The sequence below is a fragment of the Microtus oregoni genome, unplaced genomic scaffold, assembly GCF_018167655.1.
Source record: "Microtus oregoni isolate MIOR12 unplaced genomic scaffold, Mior012 000002F_ref0000024, whole genome shotgun sequence".
Taxonomy (NCBI): domain Eukaryota; kingdom Metazoa; phylum Chordata; class Mammalia; order Rodentia; family Cricetidae; genus Microtus; species Microtus oregoni.
In genome coordinates this window covers 33,795,072-33,817,071 of record NW_024543061.1, presented here as the reverse complement: position 1 = coordinate 33,817,071, position 22,000 = coordinate 33,795,072, and the positions used below count along the sequence as shown (strand labels likewise).

Sequence of the window (22,000 nt, the reverse complement as noted above, 5' to 3'; positions counted from 1 at the left end):
CTGTTCCCACAGTGATTACTCTATCAAGGTCATACCCACTCCAACAAAGCCACACCTTCTAATAGTGCCACACGCTATGCTAATTACATAGCAATGGTGACCAGTGACCAGGCTCTCTTTTGGGGTGATGGTTGTGCACAAACATACATCTACTCTTCCCAAGAGGATAAAAGTGGGCTCCTAATTGAGAAACAAGGCCTGACATTTTTATTTGAAAATGTTTCCTTCAAGCTGGGTTGCCCATTTAAAAACCTTGGTCCCAGCAAAACAAAGAATCTTCTGTGATATCTAATAGATCCCAAGCCTCTTTTTTTCATTATAGGCTCCTGAGGGCAAGGCCTACATAGACAGCTTTAGTTAATAAACCAATACCAACCATAGCATGATTACCTAATCTTCAAACCTCATAGCATTTCAAAGCAATGGAAGATCTAAAACTTCAAAACCATTGCCGTTGCCCAAAAGAGCCCAGAGATTTAAAGTCAAAGCATGTTGATTCACAGGACAGGTGATAATGATGGTGGCTAACATACGTGTTCCAATGGGATCTCTTCATATAGGCCAGAAAGTTCACCCCGAAGGACATGAGTATTTGCCTTTATATTTGCTGTGCTGAACTATGTCTTCACTCAAATTGGCCCCAAAATTCTTTTCTAACCATGTCCCCCCATCCTGTTCCCTACAATACTGATTTTCATCCTCTGAGGGGGCCTTTGTCAATGTTCGGAGACATGTCTGGTTATCACAGCTAGGACAGGGCATACTTCTGGCATGTGGTAGGTGGAGGCCAGTGTCATTATATAGTGATGTACAGTGCACTGGACACACCCACAACACACACTTACACATTTGAGGTCCAGAGTTCCGAGGTCTTTTCTCCACCATGTCCCACACATCTCCCGACAGCATGAAGAGCCTTTAAACAGCGAAGGGAGAGCTGGGAAAGCATGAGAACCTAAGTTCAGATCTCCAGCACTATGTAAAAAGCCAGGCATGCTCACACATACCTGCAGTTCCACGGCTTTGGGCAGCGACAGGAAGCTCTCCATGGATCCCACTGGCCACTCAGCCTAGCCAATCAGTGAGCTCAAGCTTCAGTGAGAAACCTCTCAAAACAATAGTGGAGAATGAGAGAAAAAACATTCAGCCTTGAACTTTGACTGCTACGTGTGTACCCATGATCATACATACACACATGTGCATGCATGTATACACACACACAAAGATAGAACATTAGGGTATGCATTTACACAATTGCCAGCCAGGAACAGGTGAGTCCAGAAGCGTGTTCAGAAAATTCATTGACTAGCTTGGGGCAAAAGCTTCCAACCCTTTAGGGAAGGCTGGGAAGGGTCTCTGGATGCACCTCCTCTCCTTTCATCCCTTCTTCTTCTGTTCCTCAGTGGGCATGGCATTTAACATCTGACCATTGCAAGAGGTCCAGCTCCCCTTGCTCTCAGCATGGGGATATCTCTCCCTTGTGCCCCCTTCTGTCTCTCCACAGGTCTCTTCATCTCTGCGCCTTTCCAACCTTCTGCCTCCCAGCAGACTCCTCTTTTTGGCTCTCATTTCTCCGTATCTGGCTGTAGTTTCTGTGCCTCCCTCTCAGCCCAAACTGGCATCCACCTTTGGTCAGTCTGTTCTATGGGGCTTCTTTACGTGGACAGACTTTTTGTCTCTTTCTGAGAGCCACAATGCACCTTTAGCCTTACCACAACCTCAACCATCAGTAGATGAGATAATGTCTTTGTGTGAATGTGTGTGCATGTTTATATGTACACATTGTTTAAGTGTGCGTAGTGGAGGCCAGAGGACAGCCTCAAGGGTTATTCCTCTGGCACTGTCCACCATTGTATTGTATTGTATGGTATTATATTTTTACATTTTGGACACCGGGTCTCTTACTATATCGGGTCATCAAGTAGGGTAGGCTGGCTGACCAGCAAGCCTCTTGGATCCACCCGTCTCCCTCCTAGGGCTAGGATTCCATGTGCATGCCACCACTTCTGGCTTCTTCTGCATGGATTCTGGGAATCAGACTCAAGTCCTTTTAATTGCATAGCAAGCATTTGACTCACAGAGTTACCTCCCCAGCCCTAAAAGAACATCCTTTGGCACAGAGGTTTCCATGCTTCCACAGATTTTTTTCAAGTATGTTATGGATTGAAAGCAAACCCACATATTTTTATAGCAAAGGGTTAAAAACAGATCTGGGCACAGAACACAAAGACCACAGCGCTTGCGAGGAGACAGTCAGGGAGAGGCTATTCCTTTACTCTGAGGCCTTGGCTGTGGGAGAGTTCTCTGTGTTGTTCTCAGCATTCACACCCCTTGAGTGTGCAAGGCCTAGAACAGACTTGTGAAGAGGGGCTGTAAGGGCAACATGCATCTCCGGCATGAGGCCTGAAATACAGCCCTGGTGAACATGGGGGTGTTGATGTTGCTTTGTTGTTTCATTCAAGTTAGAAAAGGTGAGCATCCAAACTGCCTAGGCTCCCCCAAAGCCAGTACGTGCAGTAGGATCAGAAACCCATTGCCATTGTTTTTGAGTTCTCAGTAGTCCTCATTGTCCGCTATGTTCAGCAAGTCCGGTTTTATCACATGCTTTTTCAGACCCAGGCCACCTGGCCTTAGTGGGTTCCCGATAGAACATCCCCATTGTCTCAGTGTGTGGGTGCACCCCTCGCGGTCCTGAGTTCCTTGCTCGTGCTCTCTCTCCTTCTGCTCCTGATTTGGACCTTGAGATTTCTGTCCGGTGCTCCAATGTGGGTCTCTGTCTCTGTCTCCTTTCATACTAGACCAGGATGGAGGTGGGTGGTCCTTGGACTTCCCACATGTCAGGGAACCCTGATTGCTCTTCGAGCTGATATGGGAGGGGGACTTGATCAGGGTAGGGGGAGGGAAATGAGAGGCGGTGGCGGGGAGGAGGCAGAAATCTTTAATAAATAAATAAAAATTTTAAAAAAATGAAAGAAATCATTTTTAAGGGCAGAAATACACTTTAAAATAAAGCTATATTTGATCAAAAAGAAAACAAAAAAAAAAAGAAAGAAAAGGAGAGTTTCCCTGTGCACACAAGGCCACAGCATTTGGAGTCTACTTACCACAGTGCTGCTACTCACGCACTTCCAACCCCTGGCCTAGAGGGTCTGAGGAAGCCCATCAATTGTTTCACAGCGCTGCCAGCAACTGGCCCATAGTATCTAGCTGTTCTGGATGCTTCTCAGGGATTTGGAGGCTTCTGATCACGTTTGTGGCCCAGGTTCATCAGCAAATGTGTGTCTCCTAAGATGCGCAAATCGCCGGCAAGCTGCTTTTGCTTTTGATGTATAGGAGCTTGGCTCTCAGCATCCGCCTTCTCCAGTATACAGTACAGACTGAGGCTATAAAGGCATGAGGTCATACTCTCTAGAACACCCACAGCTCAGCTAGGCAGAGCTTGTCAACATCTCTCTACGCTGAGACACTGGGGTAGCCTGAAGTCTCCTGGCCAGGAGTCAGCTGGGTCCTCCCACATGTGAGCAGCAAGAGCCAAAGAAGGAAGAAATCTGGATGGCCCATTTCCAGGTCTCCAGCCAGCTGGGAGGGAGAGCTGGGGATGCTCAGTATGCCTCTAGCTGACTTTCTTCTCTCTTGTTGCTAGGATTTCCATCAAGGGCAGCCCAGAAAAGTTAAAGGGGAAGAAAATGGAGTAGCTTAAAGCAACAGGGCACGGGACATCAGGCAGACAGGGTGACTTTAAATCATCTTTGGGGATTAATGAAAATTGGACCCTCACCCAGGAAAGAACACAACATGCATATGGCATCCTATTTCCAGGAGTTCCTCACGTGCCCTACAGCGTAGGGAGAGGTGTAGAGAAGACTGCCTCCACTCTGTGGCCCCAATTCATAACACTGCCTGGAAGTGCCATCCAAATGGCATGAATTGTAACTTAATTATTTCTATTAGCATAAGTGAATTATAAATTTAAAATGGGTCTCGTTATGATAATTTCATCCCATTATCCTCTCTCGTCCTCTCCTATTCCCACTGATCCCCTTATCTTTCCTACTATTCCCCCTTGTACTGTATGTGTATGTGTGTGTGTGTATGTGTGTGTATGTGTGTGTGTGTGTGTATGTGCGCGCGCATGCATGTGTGGTTGGAGTTGCATTAGAGTTGCTTACAGGAGCATAGGTGAGAAGTTATTTGTAGAAGTATATGGTGGGCTACCCCACTGGGAGGAAAATGTCTCTTTCTCTCCCAGAAACCATTGATTTCGTACAGATCCTCAGAAGGGGTGGAGCCCTGCGCTTCTCCTCCCCTCCATAGACAGATGTGGACCGGCTCAACTGTGCACGGCTCTACTGCGGGCCATCACAGCTCCTGTGCTCTCAAGCCTGCCACAGTCATGCTGTGCCTAGCAGTCCAGCATCCCACAGGTCTCATCATCTGGCTTTTACGTTCCTTCTGGTCTGCCCTCTCTTCCACAACCTTCCCTGAGCCTCGGAAGGGGTACTAGGATGCCTTATTTATGGCCGAGCACCCAACAGTCTCTTGTTTTCTGCTCTCTGACCAGTTACGAGTCTCTGTAATAACTGCCGCCTACACAGAAAGAAGCCTCTCTCACCAGAGTTGATGGCAGCACTACACAATGGACATAAATATAATTAATTAAGAGCCAGCTGATGGGCACATCGTGTCCACCAGTGCCCAAGTGGCACGCTGGCAGTGCCTGAGTAAAGCTGTTGTTGACCGGTCTCCCGGCAGCAACCTGTAGACCACAGTCCATCACTGTGAAATTAGGGAGGGCGCTTCCAGCTGTTTCTCTAGGTCCTACTGCCAAAGTGTGTGGTATCTTTAGTCAGTAGGGTCTTACCATCTAGTTATGGTGGGCAACCACTCTCAGCAGCAATGGCCTCTATCATTTGGGGGCTCGCTGGGAGGTGGGCTACCTCATCGGTGAGATTTTTCAGTTTTGTTATCTGTAGTTTATTGGGTCATTTTTCTTCACCTATTCTGGATAGACTTTGGAAAACATTTTATTCTTAGTTTCTCTTTTTAGTTAGATTGTCAGGTTTCCCTGCACCTTTTCCATATATCCTTGGTTTTCATTGTCCGTCCCCTCAACCCAGCGACCCTATTGCTCGTCTCCCTGCTCTGATCGCCCTCTCCACTTAAACCATTCCAACCCCAGTCTTCTTCCTTCTGTCTTCATGCACTCTACTGCCCTCCTCTGTCCACTCTTAACCTCCACCATGGTCCATTTCTAGTTTCCTGACTTCCATACTTACGCTCACAGAAACATCCATATGTACAAATCAGCAGCTAGGACCTGCTTATGAAAGACAACATGCAATATTTGTCTAATTTGTCACTTAATATAAAGTTTTCCAACTCCATCCATTTTCCTGAAGATTTAAGATTTTCATGTTTATTAATGGCTGGATTAAATGTGGCCTTTAATTTCTTAAAGGCTTGATTTTTAATTATGTATATATGTATGTGTCCATGGGAGGCTGTTCACCTGAGTGTAGTTCTCAAGGAGGCCAAAAGAGGGCGTCAGATCCCCTGAAGCTGGAATTACAGATGGTTGTGAGTCGCCGCATGTTGGTGCTGAGACTCAAACTCAGGAGCCAGTTTGCAAGAGCAGTGTGTGAATCTAACCAGGAAGCCGTCCCTCCAGCCCATGCACCACGTCTTCGTTATCCATCCTTCTGTTGATGCACATCTATGCTGGTTCCATTCCTCCCTATTGTGACTAGAGTAGCCATAGCCATGAGTGTGCAAGCGTCTGGGTGATAGGATTCAGAGTCCTCTGGCTCTGTTTCCAGAGCAGCATATCTGGGTCGTGGGGTAGTATTATGGGAAACTTCTACACTGATTTCCACAGTAGCAGCATCCTCCCACAGTAAATAAGGTGTTTCCATTCTCTCTGCCCTCGCCAGCGTTCGCTGTTAATTGTTTACATTACAGTACGAATTTTGACAGGTAGAGGTAGGACCTCAAAAACTTTTAATATGCATATCTCTGGTGGAAAATGATATTGAACACTTCTTTAAATGTTTATTAGCTATTAAGAATTTTTATTTTGAGAAGTCTCTGTTCAGATCCAGAGTCTTTTTTTTTTTTACTTTTATTGATTCTTTGTGGATTTCACATTATGAATTCCAATCCTGCTGAGCTCCGTGTCCCTCCCCCGTATCTGCTCCCTGCTCTTGCAAACTCCCCCACAATTCAGAACCAAGTTTAAAAGAAAAAGTAAAAACAAAACAAAGAAACCAAATAAAAACAAACAAGCCCAAAACGCCTGCCATGGAATCTGTCATCTGTTGTGGAAGCTGTCACGTGTCATTGAGTCCATTCATCTTTACGTGCAAGTGTCCATTGCCTGTAGCCACTGGTCTGACTCGAGGCCACTAGTTTTTGCTATATTACCAATTATGGGCTTTTCCTGGAGCTCCTCTTGGATCTCCTGTTGCTGTCCTGTGTCACAGAGCTCCCTCTCCGTAGGTCCGTTCCCTTCACATGCTCCAACGGTACATAGATTCGGTGGCCCAATTCAGCCCTGGTTCTGGGCCTGGCTAGAGCCTGCCAGCTCTCCCTCATCATCACTACCCAGGCTAGCTCGCCCCGTGCATCCTACAGCAAGGAGTGGGGCCAGTCCTTCTGCTCTCAGTTCTGGGTCCCCCACACTCACATCACCAGGCCCAGCTCTACTGTTTTGCCCAGGCAAGGTGCAGGGCCCTCTCTCCTGATTGCTGTAGGGGCATAGGGAGGGAGCAGTGGGTGGTCAGCTCTCCTGCTCTCAGGCATCATTATCAAAGCTGTTGCTGTGTGGCTTATATGTAGTTCTCAACCTGTGGGTCGAGACCCCTTGAGGTCACATTATCCTATATCCTGCATATCAGATATTTACATTGCAATTCAGAACAGTAGCAAAATTACAGTTATGAGGAAGCAATGAAAATGATTTTATGATTGGGGATCACCACAACATGAGGAGCTGTATTAGCGGGTCACAGCATTAAGAAAGTTGAGAAGCACTGTTCTCTTCTATTTCGTTGTCCTAGGTAGATCTGTTTTCGTGCCAGGACAATGTTGGTTCTATTACAGTAGCTCTGCAGCATAACTTGAAGTCAGGCATGATGGCACCTCCAGCGTTATTCTTTTTACTAAGGGTTGCTTTGGCTCGTTGGTGCTTCCATATGAATTTTTATTTTTATTTCTTTGAGGAATGACATTGGAATTTGGGTGGGCACTGCCCTGAATCTGTAGATTGCTTTCAGTAGGATGACTGTTTTTTCAATATTAACCCAATCCATAAGAGGTTTCTGCATCTTCTCTGGCCGCCTTTGTACTGTGGAGTTCCGTTGTGGAGAGCTGTCGCTGCCTTGTTTTGGCTTCTTTCCGAGTTGGTTGGATTTTTCGAGGCTCTTGTAGATGAGATTGTTTTCCTGATTTTTTTTTTTTTATGCTTGTCATTGGTATACAGGAAAGCTACATCTTTTTGTATGTTAATCTTGTTTCCTGCTGTTTTGCTAGGTGTGTTTATCAGCTGCAAGAGTTTTCTGGCAGAGTCCTTAGAGATTTTATGTAGAATCATATTACCTGCAAATAGGGATGGTTTTTACTTCTTTTTTCCTACTTATCTGTCTTTTATCTTGTCACTATCACTCAGACTTCAAACATTCTACTGAGCGTAGAGACTGGACAACCTCTTGTTCCTGATCTTGGAGGAAATGCTTTGAGGTCCTCTGTTGAGTGTGCTTGGCTATAGGATTGCTTTGTACAGCTTTCATTGCGTTAGAGTGCGTTCCCTCAACTCACAGACTCTTTGTGGCTTTTATCATGAAAGAACATTGGATTGATGTCAATGGCTTTTCTGCATCTACTGAGAAGGTCACATAGTTTCTGTCTTTGAGTGCGTTTAAATGATATATTGCATTTGTGGATTTACATATGTTAAACCATCTCTGCATCTCTGGGAAGGCGCCGACTTGATCGCAATAAGTGATACTTTTGATATGTTCAGGAGCTTAGCTTGCAGGTATTTTATTAATTTTTGTGTTTGTTTTCATCTGGGCTATTGGTCTATCATTTTCATTTTGTCATTGCTGTGTCTTCTGCCATAAACCTACAATAAAAGAATCATGATGCCATGATTTAGAAAGAAAAGAAATCAGGAAGGTGACTTGGTGTCCAAAACACATAGCGAAGGAGAGAAGAGAGAAGGAAACCGGGAAAGGCAGATGTGCACAAGCAGAGCATCACAGAGAGTAGGAGACTGAATGCGGGGTGGGTTCTAAGGTCTCCTGAAAACGGTCTACACTGCACTCTGAGAATGTGGCTCACAAGTCGGCTGCAAGCCCCCTTTCCTCTCTACATGCCGTTGAGTTTCTGGCACGGTCTTAGAAGCATAGAAAGGGTGAGTTTGATGGCATGTGGGTATCCATATCCTTCTCTGGGAGCCCCAGAGAAAGAAGGGTTTTGAAGTCCCTGCCTGGAGAAGCCCCAGTTTGGGGAGTGTCTGACAGAACCTGCTGTGGCCTGAGATGAAGGTTTCAACCGATAAATAAGAGAGAACATTCTGCAGCTCCCACAGGAGGGCAAACTTGATATGGAGGGTTGGGGCTTATTGGGGTTGCCACAGGAAAAGTCTGGAACATCCTCTCTTGACCCCCTCTCTTCTCAGTGCTCAGTGACCTGTGGAAAGGGCTACAGGCAAAGGCTGGTCTCCTGCAGTGAGATTTATACCGGCAAGGAGAATTATGAATACAGCTACCAAACCACGGTGAACTGCCCAGGCACACAGCCACCAAGTGTCCATCCCTGCTACCTGAGGGACTGTCCTGTCTCAGCCTCCTGGAGAGTTGGTAACTGGGGCAGTGTAAGTAGGGGGCTGGGTTGTGAACTCTGAAATCACAAGCTTTCTCTGAACCCCTCCAGCCTACCTGCAACTTGCTAAGGCTGATGGGTGGAGAACCGGCTTAGCTAACTCTAAGCAGCTGATGGGTCGGCTTGCTTTGTCCCAGGAAAATGCAAGTTGTCAAGTTTTGTGCCTCAGTTTCTTCATTTGTAAAATGGATACCTATGAAGCTGATTCAACGTATAAAAGGCATTTAGATTTTTGTGGTCGATTTTATGTTACCTTTTGCTGTTTTTCCTATATCTTTACTACACGTTTTTCCAGCCAGCCTTTAGAATCTGGCCTCTCCTAAGAGTGGCACAGGGCGTGTTGTGACTGCTTCCATTGTGGAGGATTCAACACTCCAGTCTGCCCATGCTGGGAGAGCTTTGTTTACTTGGGACACAAAAACAGAATATTCTAAATAGAGTCTGTTTAGAAAAATCATTATCACAGTCTTCTGGCTTTGGGCTCCCAAGCTTTCAGGCGAAAGGTGTGTGACGTGGTGGAAGTCATTAGGACTTGCATCCCAACTCCACTATGACCTTGAGCAAATTCCTTGACATCTGAATCCAGATCTTCCATCTGTAAAAACAAGTAATGTCCATGCTATCCCACAAGGTTATTTATGCAGTTTAAATGGGGAGAGTGTGTGGATCACTACATACAGTGACACACACATATAAATGTTTTATATAGAAATGTGTTTTATTCATATATAGTATATATATTCATATATATATGTATTCATATATAGTATGTATATAATCAAGTAAGTATATATGAAGCATAACAGCAACTAAGCTAGTCATGGTAAGAAATCAATAAATGCCAGCTGTTTGTCACACAACCCCAAGGCTCCAAGCTTTGTGTCATGATGCTTACACCTCCCCGGTTCAAGAGCCACCCACTGACTCTGCTTTGCCTTCCAGTGCTCGGTGTCCTGTGGCGTGGGAGTCATGCATAGATCTGTGCAGTGTTTAACCAACGAGGACCAACCCAGCAACCTGTGTCCCTCCGACCTAAAGCCAGAAGAGCGAAAAGCCTGTCACAACATTTATAACTGTAAGTCGCTCGACTGAAGTCCTCTTTGTCCAGCACGGAGAGCGAAGCATCTCGTCTGTTTGTCTGTCTTCTTTAGAAATGTAGTAATTTTCTGTGCTTGTACGGTGCGTTCATGGGGACTGCACATTTATGCTCACATTTTTGGAGGCCAGAGATCGATCTTAAGTGCTTTTCCTTAGTCGCCTCTACCTTTCTGTTGAGACAAAGTGGTCTCAGCCTAGAGCTCCTGTGGACCTTTGTCGTCCCTCTCTCTCCGCCTCCCCGGCTCTGAGACGCCACAGTGCCTAGTCACAGCCAGCTGTGTGTGAGTGCCAGGACATCAGCCTCAAGTCTTCATGTTTGCCTGGCAAGCTCTCTACTGACTGAACTGTCTCCCTCTCCTAGTCTCTCTTCTCCCCACCAGCCTCCCTCTCTCTTTTTAATCTAACTCTTGGCTGGTTCGTGCAGACAGTGTGGCGTGTTCTGTTGGTAGACTGTGAACATAGGAGATAATTGCACCATTTTTCGGATTTGTGTTTCCTAGGCGAGTTACCCCAGAACTGCAAGGAGGTGAAAAGACTCAACAGTGCCAGTGTAGATGGCGAATATTTCCTGATCGTCAGAGGGAAACCCCTAAAGGTGAGTGCCGAAAGCAGTCATTGTTTGCAGACTGTTTACACGGCAATCTCTGCTCTCGTCACCCTTCCTGAGTGCCTCTGCTGGAGTCTTCCTCATGTGTGTTGTAGGTATTCTGTGCAGGCATGCACTCCGACTATCCCAAGGAGTATGTGACCCTGGCCCACGGTGACTCAGAGAATTTCTCCGAAGTTTACGGGCACAGGTAGGAGACTCGGTCCCAGAAGAGCTTAGCTGCCCCAGGGGCCCTAGAGAAAACTTGCCCATTCCTACTGCAATGCTATCTCTGTTGCGTAGGTTGCACAACCCAACAGAATGTCCCTATAATGGGAGCCGACGAGATGACTGCCATTGCCGCAAGGATTACACAGCTGCTGGCTTCTCCACTTTCCAGAAAATCCGAATCGACCTGACCAGCATGCAGATCATAAGTGAGTTCAGGAAAGCACCCGGCAGAAGTGCTCAGGTCCCGGGAGTGGGGAGTGGGAGAAGGGAAGTCACAGTCTGGTAGTGACAACCCTGCCCTACGCTCCACAGGTCAAGGCTTTGCCCTTTGTGTTCTGTGCTGAGTTTCAGTGTCTGAAGTGTGACTGGCATAGGCCAGGTCTCTGGTTTCTATTAAATGAGGGAAGAAAAGAGATAAATATTTGCCATGGGCCTCAGTGCAACATCACAGTGGGCGTGGCCTTGGGACAGGACCTTAAGGATGTGATGGGGTTAGACACTGGATGTCTACACAGGGAAAACAATAGAGCAGAAAGGAGCTTCTAGAGAAGAAACAGCAGCTAGGAAACAGTAGCAAAGTCATTTGTAAGACACATCCCCCGCCAGATGGCTCTCCCCAGCACAGAACACATACATACATAGGCAGAAAACTCATTTTATCTGATTGTTGATTTATGGAAGAAAAATGGCTCCAGAATTACCTTTCCTAACAAGTCTGCCCATAGCCTGATTTCATACGCTGGCCAGGACTCTGGTTCTACCGGGCACATTAATCATTAGAGCTGCTAAAGACAGCTAAAATACCTAAACATGCTCTCTTGAGTAGAGGAATAACAGAAATAATGAAGAATTAAATTTTTTCTTATTAACATTGCACACATAACATTGCATACCCTGGCTTCCTCTTGAGCTCGACTGAACGTGATTTGTCCTGAGAGCTTTTATTTGCCATCAGCTGTACAGTTAGGGATAGATGCAGGGGCTATGTGGTTTCTTAGTTGAGAAAAAAAAAATGCCCCAACTTGAGATCATCAAGGCAGGGTGGAGTTCACAGCCTTAATCCCCGAGAAACCATTGCCTTTAAATCCTACTCCGCCCAGGAACTAAAGGTAGTTAAGTTGTTAGGGAAGGGAGACATGATTTCTTTAGTGGTGTAGCCATGGAAATAACCCCTCACCCATATTCCTGTAAGTGATGAAACGTATCGGGTCATACACACAAAAGAAACACCAAAGATACAAAAGTAGGTAAAGTACTTGGGAAGAGGAAGGAGTTGAGTGGGCCTGGGAAGGGGACAAGAGGAGGCATTGGGTGAATATGGTCAGAAGATAGGTAGAAGATAGATATATAGATAGATAGATAGATAGATAGATAGATAGATAGATAGATAGATAAAGGTGTGTGCATACATGTATGTGGAGGTGCCCTAACCCACTATTACATGTAATTAATATATGCTAATGAAAACTTTAAGAAGAAAAGACCCCAGTGAGGAGCTATTGAAGTGACCAAAAACGACTTTCCTTCAAAATGGGAGTCTCAGATTTCCTTCCCACAACAGCAGAGTTTGCTGTTGAAAGTGCTGGGCCCGCAGCAGTTCCTGGAAGGGCAGAGAGATTCAACCATAAACCAACACGACCCACTGCCACCCTCTGTGGCCCCTCTGTGGCTTGTCGTGTAGCCTCCCGTGCAATTGCAGAGCTTGGAGGAGCGGCAGCAGGGTTAAGAAACAACTGTGGCCCAAAAGTTTCTGGTGGCTTTCCCCCACTTTTAAACTAGATGCTATCCCTGGACTCGAGAAATTGCCCCGAGTCATCACAAGCTGTGTGTTCTAATTGTCCTCCGTTCTGGCAGGAATAGGGCCTAGGCCACTGGAGGACAGAGGAAACTTGGGGGACGGCCCCTAAGGGGCTGAGAATACCTTCCTGGCTTCTTGCCCTGTCCTTAAGCCCGGGATGCAGGGTAACAGGAGGTTCGCCCGGGCTCAATTACTGCACATAAGTGATTCCTACTTATGTAGGAATCAATTCTAAGGTCACGTTAAACCTCTTTTTGGCTCCTATGCTCTGTGGAGACAGACAGTCAGTGCTGATGAATCCCAGGGAAAGGAACTCTCAGAACCACAAGTGTGATGGGGAAAACACCAGTGCACATCTGGATCCATTGGCTCACTAATGATTTGAGTTTTTTCTTCTCTCCCATCCCTCCCTCCCCTTCCTCCTCCTCCTCCTCTTCCTTCTTTCTCTGTCTCCCATATCCTTATTGCTGTCCTGTCCCCTCATTATTTCTCTCCCCTGCCTTTCTTTCACTTTCTTTAACCCTTCCCCCAACCCCCACAGCCACTGACTTAGAGTTTGCAAGGACAAGCGAAGGGCATCCTGTCCCTTTTGCCACTGCTGGGGACTGCTACAGCGCTGCCAAATGCCCACAGGTATGTCCGCAAGCCTTCCCCCTTGCCGGGAACTGTCTGCTCGTCCTGCATCAGAGGCCATTCTGTCCATGCGTTCCTATAGCCAGAACCTGTGTAGCTGATCATGGGGTGGTCAGGCCGCATTGCGTCAAGGGCCTCACAAATGTGTTTGGAGTCTAACCCAGGACTTTGATTTTTAAGAAATGTCAGCTACAGGCATGACTTCTGCATCCAGCAAGATGCATCGGGTATCATGGTCAAGACTTATGAGCAAATCAGACGTAGGGTGGCAAAGACTTGGCCCGATAAATTATGGCTCAATAAATGAATACTGCAGTCAGTAGAATGCTGGTTAATGCTCACCGATAGACTTTCCATAAAATTCATGCTTTGTAGCAGTTTCCAGTTTCTATGGTATAAATATTCTCCCCGTGACTGATTTAAGCACTGACCTGTCTGTCACTAAATGGGAAAAAACACACAGAATTGACTCAAAAAAAAAAAAAATCAATATAGAGCCAAGCCTGGTGGTGCAGGCCTGAGGTCTCAGATCTTTGAGAGGATAAGGCAGGAGGTGTAGAAGTTGAAAGTCTACGTGGGCCACAAAATGGGTCACAAGTCAGCTTGGCAACCAGCATTCATACACAAGAGCACAGATCCAATCCCAGCACCTAGCCAGGCAAACCAAGACAAGAGGAGGAGGAAAAGACCATAAATGAGTCTTAGCATGCCCATTTGTCTTTATAAATTCTGAGTATTACAACTCTAGAAAAACACACATGGAGTTACTGAAGAGAGACCGATGTCAAAATTATAGCGTGTACCATGACCCCATCTGTGTGTTTTGGGTTGTTTATCAGGGTGTATATGTGCATTATGTGTGTATTGTGTATGTGTGTGGTTTAGGTGCGTGCCATGTATGTGGTACGTATGTGTGTGGTGTGTGTATGTATGTGTATGTGTGGTGTGGTGTGTGTATGTGGGATATGTTTGTGGGGTAGTATTGTGTGTGTTGTATGTATGTTGTATGCGTGGTATTGTGTGTTATGTGTGTGGTGTGTGTGATATGTATGTATGTGGTTGTGTATTATATGTGCGTGGTGTGTATAGGTATACGTGTGTGATGTGTGGGCGTGCGTGGTGTGTACATATGTGTTGTGGAATGGTGATGTATATGTATGTATGTGAGATGTGTGTGATGTATGTGTGTGCTGTGTGTGTATATATGTATGGTATATATGTGTGGTGTGTATAGATGTATGTGGAGTATGTTGTGTGTGGTGTGTGTGTGGTGTGTATGTATGTAGGTTATGTTTGTTGTGCGGTGTGTATGTATGTATGTATGGTATATGTGTATGTATGTGGGGTGTGTTTGTGGCATGTGTGTTGTGTGTGTGGTATGTGTGTATGTGGGTATGTTTGTGGTGTGTGTGGTGTGTGTGTGTATGTATGTGGGGTATATTTGTGGTGTGGGAGAATGTGTATGTGTGTGGTGTGTGTGTATGTATGTAGGGTATGTTTGTGGTGTGTATGTCTGGTGTGTGTATATGGGGTGTGTTTGTGGTGTGTGTGTGTGGTGTGTATATATATGTGGAGTATATTTGTGGTGTGGGGGTGTATGGTGTGTGTGTATATGTGTGGGGGGTATGTTTGTGGTGTGTGTGTGTATGTGGGGGGTATGTTTGTGGTGTGTGTGTGTATGGGGGGGTATGTTTGTGGTGTGTGTGTCTGTATGTATGTGGGGTGTGTTTGTGGTGTGTGTGTGTTGTGTGTATATGTATGTGGGGTATATTTGTGGTGTGTGTGGAGTGTATATGTGTGGTATGTGTGTGTATATGTGGGGTACATTTGTGGTGTGGGGGTGTATGATGTGTGGTGTGTGTGTATGTGTGTGTTGTATGTTTGTGGTGTGTGTAGTAGGGTGTGTTGTAGTACTTGGAATTAAACCCAAGGCCTCTTGCATGCTAAACGCCTGCTGCACAGCTGAACGACACCACCAGCCCGTTTTCTCTTAAATTAATATTTTGAGTATTTCATGAGTACTGTGTTTACATCCTTCCAACCCTTCCCTCTCCCCTGCGCTTTTTAAAATGTGCATTGGTAGAGAAATGGTCTGGAAGGGGATTTCTTTTTAAAGTATCGTGGGGTGTTTTATGATTTTAAATAGATAAATATTGGATCGGAGGTCTTGGGATTCGTGAGGCATACACGGGCATCCTCTGGCCCCGGCAATGCCAGGCCTCTAGAGCAGCCACTGAGCTGCCACTGCGTCTACATTTGCTCTGAGCCAGGCCACACCTTTGTTATTGAAAACTCACAATCAACCATGATATATTCTAAAAGTCCCCTTCACCTGAGTCTTGGGGCTCTGGAGGCCCTGATTCCGTCTGTTAGCTCCACTCCAGATGGATGGAATTTGTAGAGTTCGTACCAGAAATGCAAGCTAAGCGTCTTCACCTCTTCCTGCCCATTCTACAGTCATAGCCTTTGGGGGAAATGCTTCATTTTCAAGTGTTAATCAGCCTGGACTAATTTTCAAAATGGCCAGTAGCTTTTGCAAGAAGCTTCAGCACTTGGGGTGTAGGACAAACATGAAGACTCCTCTTCCAGACAGGAGCACAAAGCTCGCTGTTTCCTTTGGTTCCTGTGAGGTCTTTGCAAAGCTGCCCTTAGACTGCACTGGGAACTGCCCACTTGTGAGCACTCAGAAGTCTGGGCACTGGGATTGAAAGATGCATTCCGAGTCCCAGATCTTACCTCTGAAGAATGGATGCATTTGTCCCCAACCACAGATTCATCCCAACTCACCTGAACTTTCTTCTAAGGAAACAGTGTCCTCAAAGTGTTTTAAGAGTCCCAAGCTCTAGGACAGCATCAGGAGGCATTTTAGAGGCACCACAGGGGCACCTGTAGCAGAGAGAAAAGCAGCAAAGGACCCAGTGGTTAAAGGGGACTTTCCTCCATCACCAAGGAGTTCTAAACGTTTGCAGTGCAGTTTCTTTAGAGAGTGGATGACTCCAGGCATCCCGTCAGCGTGGCTTGCATCTCTGTGGCTAAGAGGCTGACCCTGCCCTGCCCTTTTTAACTGCCTCAGGATTTTCTCCTTTCTAAGTGCATATCTTTTGAGAAGTTAACTCCCCAGTAAATGAAGGGTAATTTGTTTTTTTATTTATTTTAATAACTCAGAGCCGTGAGCTCATTGACTGAACTCTAATAAGAATCAGGAAGCTATTGTTAAGTAAGAAAACTCTCTGCCAGGGAGAGGATTGCTGTTTTGCATCAGCCAGTTCTACTGGGTCACTTCAGGGCTCCTTAAAAGTTCTTTGAGCACTGGCTGTACCTTAGTGAAAACCTGAATTTTTCTGGTTGGTTTTTTTTTTTTTTCAATTTGATATTCCATGGAAAGGTTTATAGGCAGCCTGATTAGGTGCAGTCTGCAACCTCATGTTTGCACTGAAATCAAAAGCAGGATACTGAAGGATGCTGAAGGATGCTGAAGGATACTCCGTTTGAGCCTCTCTTCCTTCCTCTTCACCTTTTGTCTTTGCTTTAAAACCTGTTTTTCAGTACAAGTAAATTCCCTAACCATCACCTCAATAGATGGCTAGGATATGATTTTTTTTTATCCTGATCAAGATAAACTCAGTATTGTTTCCTCTGACACTGAAATCAATCATTCACCTTTATGAAGATTTTTTCTATATTTCAGGCATTGTGCTGAACATTCTTGAGACATTAGCATGGAGTCTCAGCCTTCCATCCCCTTGGGATGAAATTCTAACGTTGCCACAGCACACACACAGATGTCTCCGGACAGGCTGGATTTGATTTCAAGTCATCTGAATTCCTCTCTGCTGTGGCCAATGTTTCTTTCTCACCCTGTTTCCAGGCCGAGTCCAGCCACATCTACTCCTGCAGGACAAGGATAGGGTCCCTCTTGGTCTGAGTACTTCTTCTGCAGACCTCTAGAGATCAGCTAGCCTCTGTACAACTCTTTGTTTCTCACCCTCCTAAATCAAGAGTCAGTAGTTACAAGTCTTACGCTTTTTAGCGTAAGATGCCAGAGACAGGACCGTAGGTGCAAATACATCCTACAACAGAGACGGAGAGACCATGAGAGCTCTTCTTCTCCAGGGTACTTAGTTTTTAGAGTGCCAGTCAGCTAGAACGTTTATGGAAAAATGCAAGCCATTCAACCTGAAAATTCCAGAGAATGAGGAAGACAACCTGCTGTTGCCTTCAAATGTGTCCCCCTGCTGAGAGTATGGACCTAAAAAGATGACAGGGAGCATGCTCAGTCACAGAAGGCCCAGAATGTTAGGGGCACTGTGAGAACAGGAGCTAGGCTGGCTGCATCTACCTCTGAGAAGGGCAGTGCCCAAGCAGGCCAGGTATTGATTTTTTTAGGCATGCAGCAAGACAGAGGGAATGGGGGCGGGGGAGGGTAGGTGGGAGGGGGAAGACAGCAGCCCGGGTAACTGTGTGATATGAGACACGATGTCTGGTGGGTTCTGCCCCTCTGAATAGCAGCGGCCATGAGGTAGTGACCAGGGGGATCTGGGCATGGCAATCTACACACCAGCACTCTCGACACTCTGGAGGCCAAAGCAGGATAGCACTGGGTTCCAGGCAGCCTGGGCCACACAAGGAGACTTTCTCTCCAAAGTGTTCTGTTTTTTCTGTTGTTGCTGCTGTTTAATTTTTTTAAGATTAGGAATGAAAACAAAACAAAAAGACCAGAAACCGAAAGCTGTGTGTGGAAGCTGGTGTGAAAGGCCAGCCCAGGCATATTCACAAACACCTAGGCTGAGGCCACGCAGTGAAGGACTTCTAACACCTACAGAGTGTAGTCATTAAAAATATCTATTAGCATCTTCTACTCTCTGCCAGGGAAGGAGCTAGGTGCAATGTGGGGAGCACGGGTTCATCCCATAACCTCCTTTTCCAGGCTTTGGTCTGACGAGCCCCTTTGATGGGTGGGCTGGGGCAGTTAGCCCCTTGCTTACAGTCTACGGGGGCAGATGCAGGAGGGGGTGCTGTGGAACGATTCCATCTTTACCCCCAAGTTTTCTCACTCCCAGCTTGTTGGATCTTGTGGACCAGGCCTGGGTACTGCTCTGTGGGAGGCCAGGGCTGTCCTGTTACAGGCAATCCTGTGGAGTCTTTGATGTCCACCTGCCCCACATCCTCCTCCCCTGCCACCGGTGATCTGGGATGTCTCAGACTGTCTATAGATGTTGCCACATTTCCTCTGAAGACGTTTCACCCCCACTGTGACCACTGGCCAGTCACCCCACGGACAGAAACCCTCTTTCCCATGTCATGTGCCTACACCTCAGCTCCAGCAGGGTTTGCACATCTTGGTTGTACCTATTTAAGGAGCTAGTGGGAAGAAAAATCCAGAGCCACACCTCGTCCAGGAGTTTTCAGTCACACACTTAGGATGTGCTGTCTGCTGGGAAATCGATCAAGTGTCAGTCAGATCCCTGCCGGTCACTGGTATAAACAGACAAGTAATACTGAACCCCTCCCCTAAATAACTATCATTATTCATTGAAAACAAGAATCTATGATGAAACAATTAGAAAATGTAGAAATCAAAATCAAATTTTGATTATAGATACCAGTATTTCTGCTAAATATCAACCACATAGGATTTTATTATTTATTTGTTTGTTTATTTACTTAGCCTCGAGTTTCATTTTTGCTTTCAGGCAGATTTCCCGAGGTAATGCAGATGGCCTAGATCTGACTGCCATCCCCCTGTCTCGGTCTCCTGAGCATTGGGATCGCAGGCAGGGGCCACCATGCCCAGTTTATGTGTGGCTGATTAATGTATTCCTCACTTACCTGAACCAGCAGAGGTCTTGAGAGGCTATCTCCCTGGGATCTAAAAACTGCTGAAGGAATTAACTCTTTTATACCAGGGTTTGGGTGTTAGTGGCCCCTCCCATCCTCTCTTTGATTTAACTTTTGACAAAGCTGTGGGTTCTCAGTTTGGGGGAGAAAGTAATTCTGAGAGCGTGTACACGTTCAAATAAAACATTCTCAGCTCGGAAATCGCCAGTGGTGGAGATGGTTTTAAAGGAAAGAAAAGACCGAGACACTGCACAGGCTCCTTAGAGATAAATATCAAAACGCCCAGACCACACAGCCTGGGGGGGGGGGGGAGGGGGTTGGGAAATCTGTCCCCGGAGCAAGGCTGGGGGGGCGGGGAGGGCTAGCGAGGGTGGGGATGGAAGCTTCTTCAGCAGGCCAAGCGCGCCCTCTTCTGGCTGCGATGGGGAACGCGCCTCTGCTTTGAACTCACATCCAGCGGTGTTTGGTACACAGTGTGCTTGCTCTTCGCCCCAGGGAACTGGAAGCCCAGGAAACTTTGGCAGCTAGATCTTGTTAGAAAAATTACACTGTGGCATTTTGGTCGTGAAGGAATCTGATAATTGTGAGCAACATCAGGGAGGGTTACTGTGCTACGGAGGCCGACTGGAGGACGCTGTGAGAGAGGATTTAGAAGTCAGTAAGAGATGATGACCTGGGCACTTACTGTGTACTGGAAGGAGTTAATCACCTGCAGTCCTGGGTTTCACGATCTGCAAACAGAATCTCTACCTAGAAATCATGAATGTAAAGTGTGTGGCTCAGATAACGGAACAAGATACCTCCAACAATGAGTGGCCATCAAAATTAGTTAACACCCTTCTCCTTACCGAAGTGCCTTTAAATGTGTCATCTTTAAAGCTCTGTTTCCTTTGGTACATCTCCTGGGCTGAAAGTCTTCTGTGCTGGCCATGTGTTCCAGGGACGCTTCAGCATCAACCTTTATGGGACTGGCCTGTCTTTAACCGAGTCTGCCAGATGGACGTCCCAAGGGAATTATGCCGTTTCGGACATCAAGAAGTCTCCGGTAAGGCGGCTACATATTGCTTGGGGCATGGGGGATGGCCCTTGCTTTCATTTTATGATATGGTGGCTGTGTGCTGTAGGAACCAGTGTCTTTTCCCACTCTTCAAACCTTTTCTCCCCCCAGAGAGAAAATTTAGAATGTAAATAGAGACCCAGGGGAGTCTCATTGCGCCTGGTTGGAACTTTTCCCACCTAGTAAATGCAAAGCTAGCCAGGCACCTGGGAGGACTACCTAATAATCAAACAAGAGGCAGGAGGCTCTAGAATACACACTGCTCAAACGTCTTTACTAGTCCAAGGCATGATCCCTCACCTCTGTGAACCTAGGAAAATGATGTTTTGCTTTCTTCCACACAAAAGCAATTGTGAGCCCAACAGGAAGAGGTTATGGGGTGATCGTGTCTGGGAAGTTAGGGATACACCTGGCTTCTATAATAATCCACTTTGGGGCCACCCTTCACCCAGTGCACGTGGCCTGTCAGCATCTCAGAGCATGTTGGAATGCAGGCCCTGGGACTCTGGTCTGCTGGGCCCAGTTCTGTAGCTGAACGAGCCCCAAGTGATTGACAAGCACAGCACAACCAGGAAATCCCCCATCCTGTGTGCAGTGGAGCCATGGGGAAGTTTAAAGGTACCGTCCGGTCCCTCTGACTGGGTTAAGGAATCTGAACCTCTGGGTCTCTGTCTCCATGGTGATTCTAAGAGATAGAAGGGCAGAAACTCCCCCATCCCTTACAGCCCTTCCACCAAGCGAGAGTCCCCTGGAGACAGAGGACGTTTCCCCACTCCTGCTCAGTTGTGCCTGAGTTGAGTGGATAAGAAAAGGAAACAGGTGAAGAAAACAAACCTGAGTCCAGAATAATGCGGCCAGGTGAGGCGCAGAGCCTTGTTAGAACTGCAGTTAGAGCCTGGTTAGAGCCTGGTTAGAGCTGCGTTAGAGCTGCAGTTAGAGCCTGGTTAGAGCTGCAGTTAGAGCTGCGTTAGAGCTGCAGTTAGAGCTGCGTTAGAGCTGCAGTTAGAGCTGCAGTTAGAGCCTGTTAGAGCTGCAGTTAGAGCTGCGTTAGAGCTGCAGTTAGAGCTGCGTTAGAGCTGCAGTTAGAGCTGCAGTTAGAGCCTGTTAGAGCTGCAGTTAGAGCCTAGTTAGAGCTGCGTTAGAGCTGCAGTTAGAGCTGCAGTTAGAGCCTAGTTAGAGCTGCGTTAGGGCTGCAGTTAGAGCTGCAGTTAGAGCCTAGTTAGAGCTGCGTTAGAGCTGCAGTTAGAGCTGCGTTAGAGCTGCAGTTAGAGCCTAGTTAGAGCTGCAGTTAGAGCCTAGTTAGAGCTGCGTTAGAGCTGCAGTTAGAGCCTAGTTAGAGCTGCAGTTAGAGCCTAGTTAGAGCTGCAGTTAGAGCCTGTTAGAGCTGCAGTTAGAACTGCGTTAGAGCTGCAGTTAGAGCTGCATTAGAGCTGCAGTTAGAGCTGCAAGGCAGCTGTGAAAATGTGAAATGGTTTTTTGTTTGCTTTTTTTTTTTTTTTACTATTTCTTGAGCAGGATAGGATATGCATATTTTAAAAATGATCTATCTCCAACTATGGGGATTCACACCTGTAGCTTCAGCAATGGGGAGGCAGAGCTAGGGGTATCTTCAGTTTAAGGCCCGCTTGGGCTACATAGCTCGACCCTGTTTCCAAACCCCCACTACTACAACTGCTCTTAAGGTAAGGTAACATGTTGCTTATATAAATCCATATTTGACTGGTGGTGTCTGTGTTTTCTTTTGCTAAATTTGGCGGCCCTTTCAAGTGTACTACCTCAGAGTTAGAAGCAAAGGATAAAGTAAGAGTTTGGCCTGTTGTGCCCCAAAGCCCCAGGATGGGGAAGGCCCCATTCCAGCTTTCTCAGGAAAATGTGTTTC

General features: G+C 46.5%; 1 protein-coding gene across 5 annotated transcripts in view; it reads left to right on the top strand.

The window, feature by feature from the left end:
- The window catches only part of Adamts9 (ADAM metallopeptidase with thrombospondin type 1 motif 9), a 164,812-nt gene that overhangs the window by 129,549 nt on the left and 13,263 nt on the right, over nucleotides 1-22,000 (top strand). For all 5 annotated transcript variants that reach the window (XR_005972980.1, XM_041637471.1, XM_041637456.1 and 2 more), the window contains 7 exons: nucleotides 8,678-8,872; nucleotides 9,823-9,955; nucleotides 10,479-10,573; nucleotides 10,681-10,775; nucleotides 10,868-11,001; nucleotides 13,135-13,226; nucleotides 20,005-20,109. Coding sequence is in view for 4 of the 5 variants with exons in the window: in XM_041637471.1 (XP_041493405.1) it covers nucleotides 8,678-8,872; nucleotides 9,823-9,955; nucleotides 10,479-10,573; nucleotides 10,681-10,775; nucleotides 10,868-11,001; nucleotides 13,135-13,226; nucleotides 20,005-20,109 (849 nt within the window). In the remaining variant the exon portion in view is untranslated. The remainder of the gene's footprint in view (nucleotides 1-8,677; nucleotides 8,873-9,822; nucleotides 9,956-10,478; nucleotides 10,574-10,680; nucleotides 10,776-10,867; nucleotides 11,002-13,134; nucleotides 13,227-20,004; nucleotides 20,110-22,000) is intronic.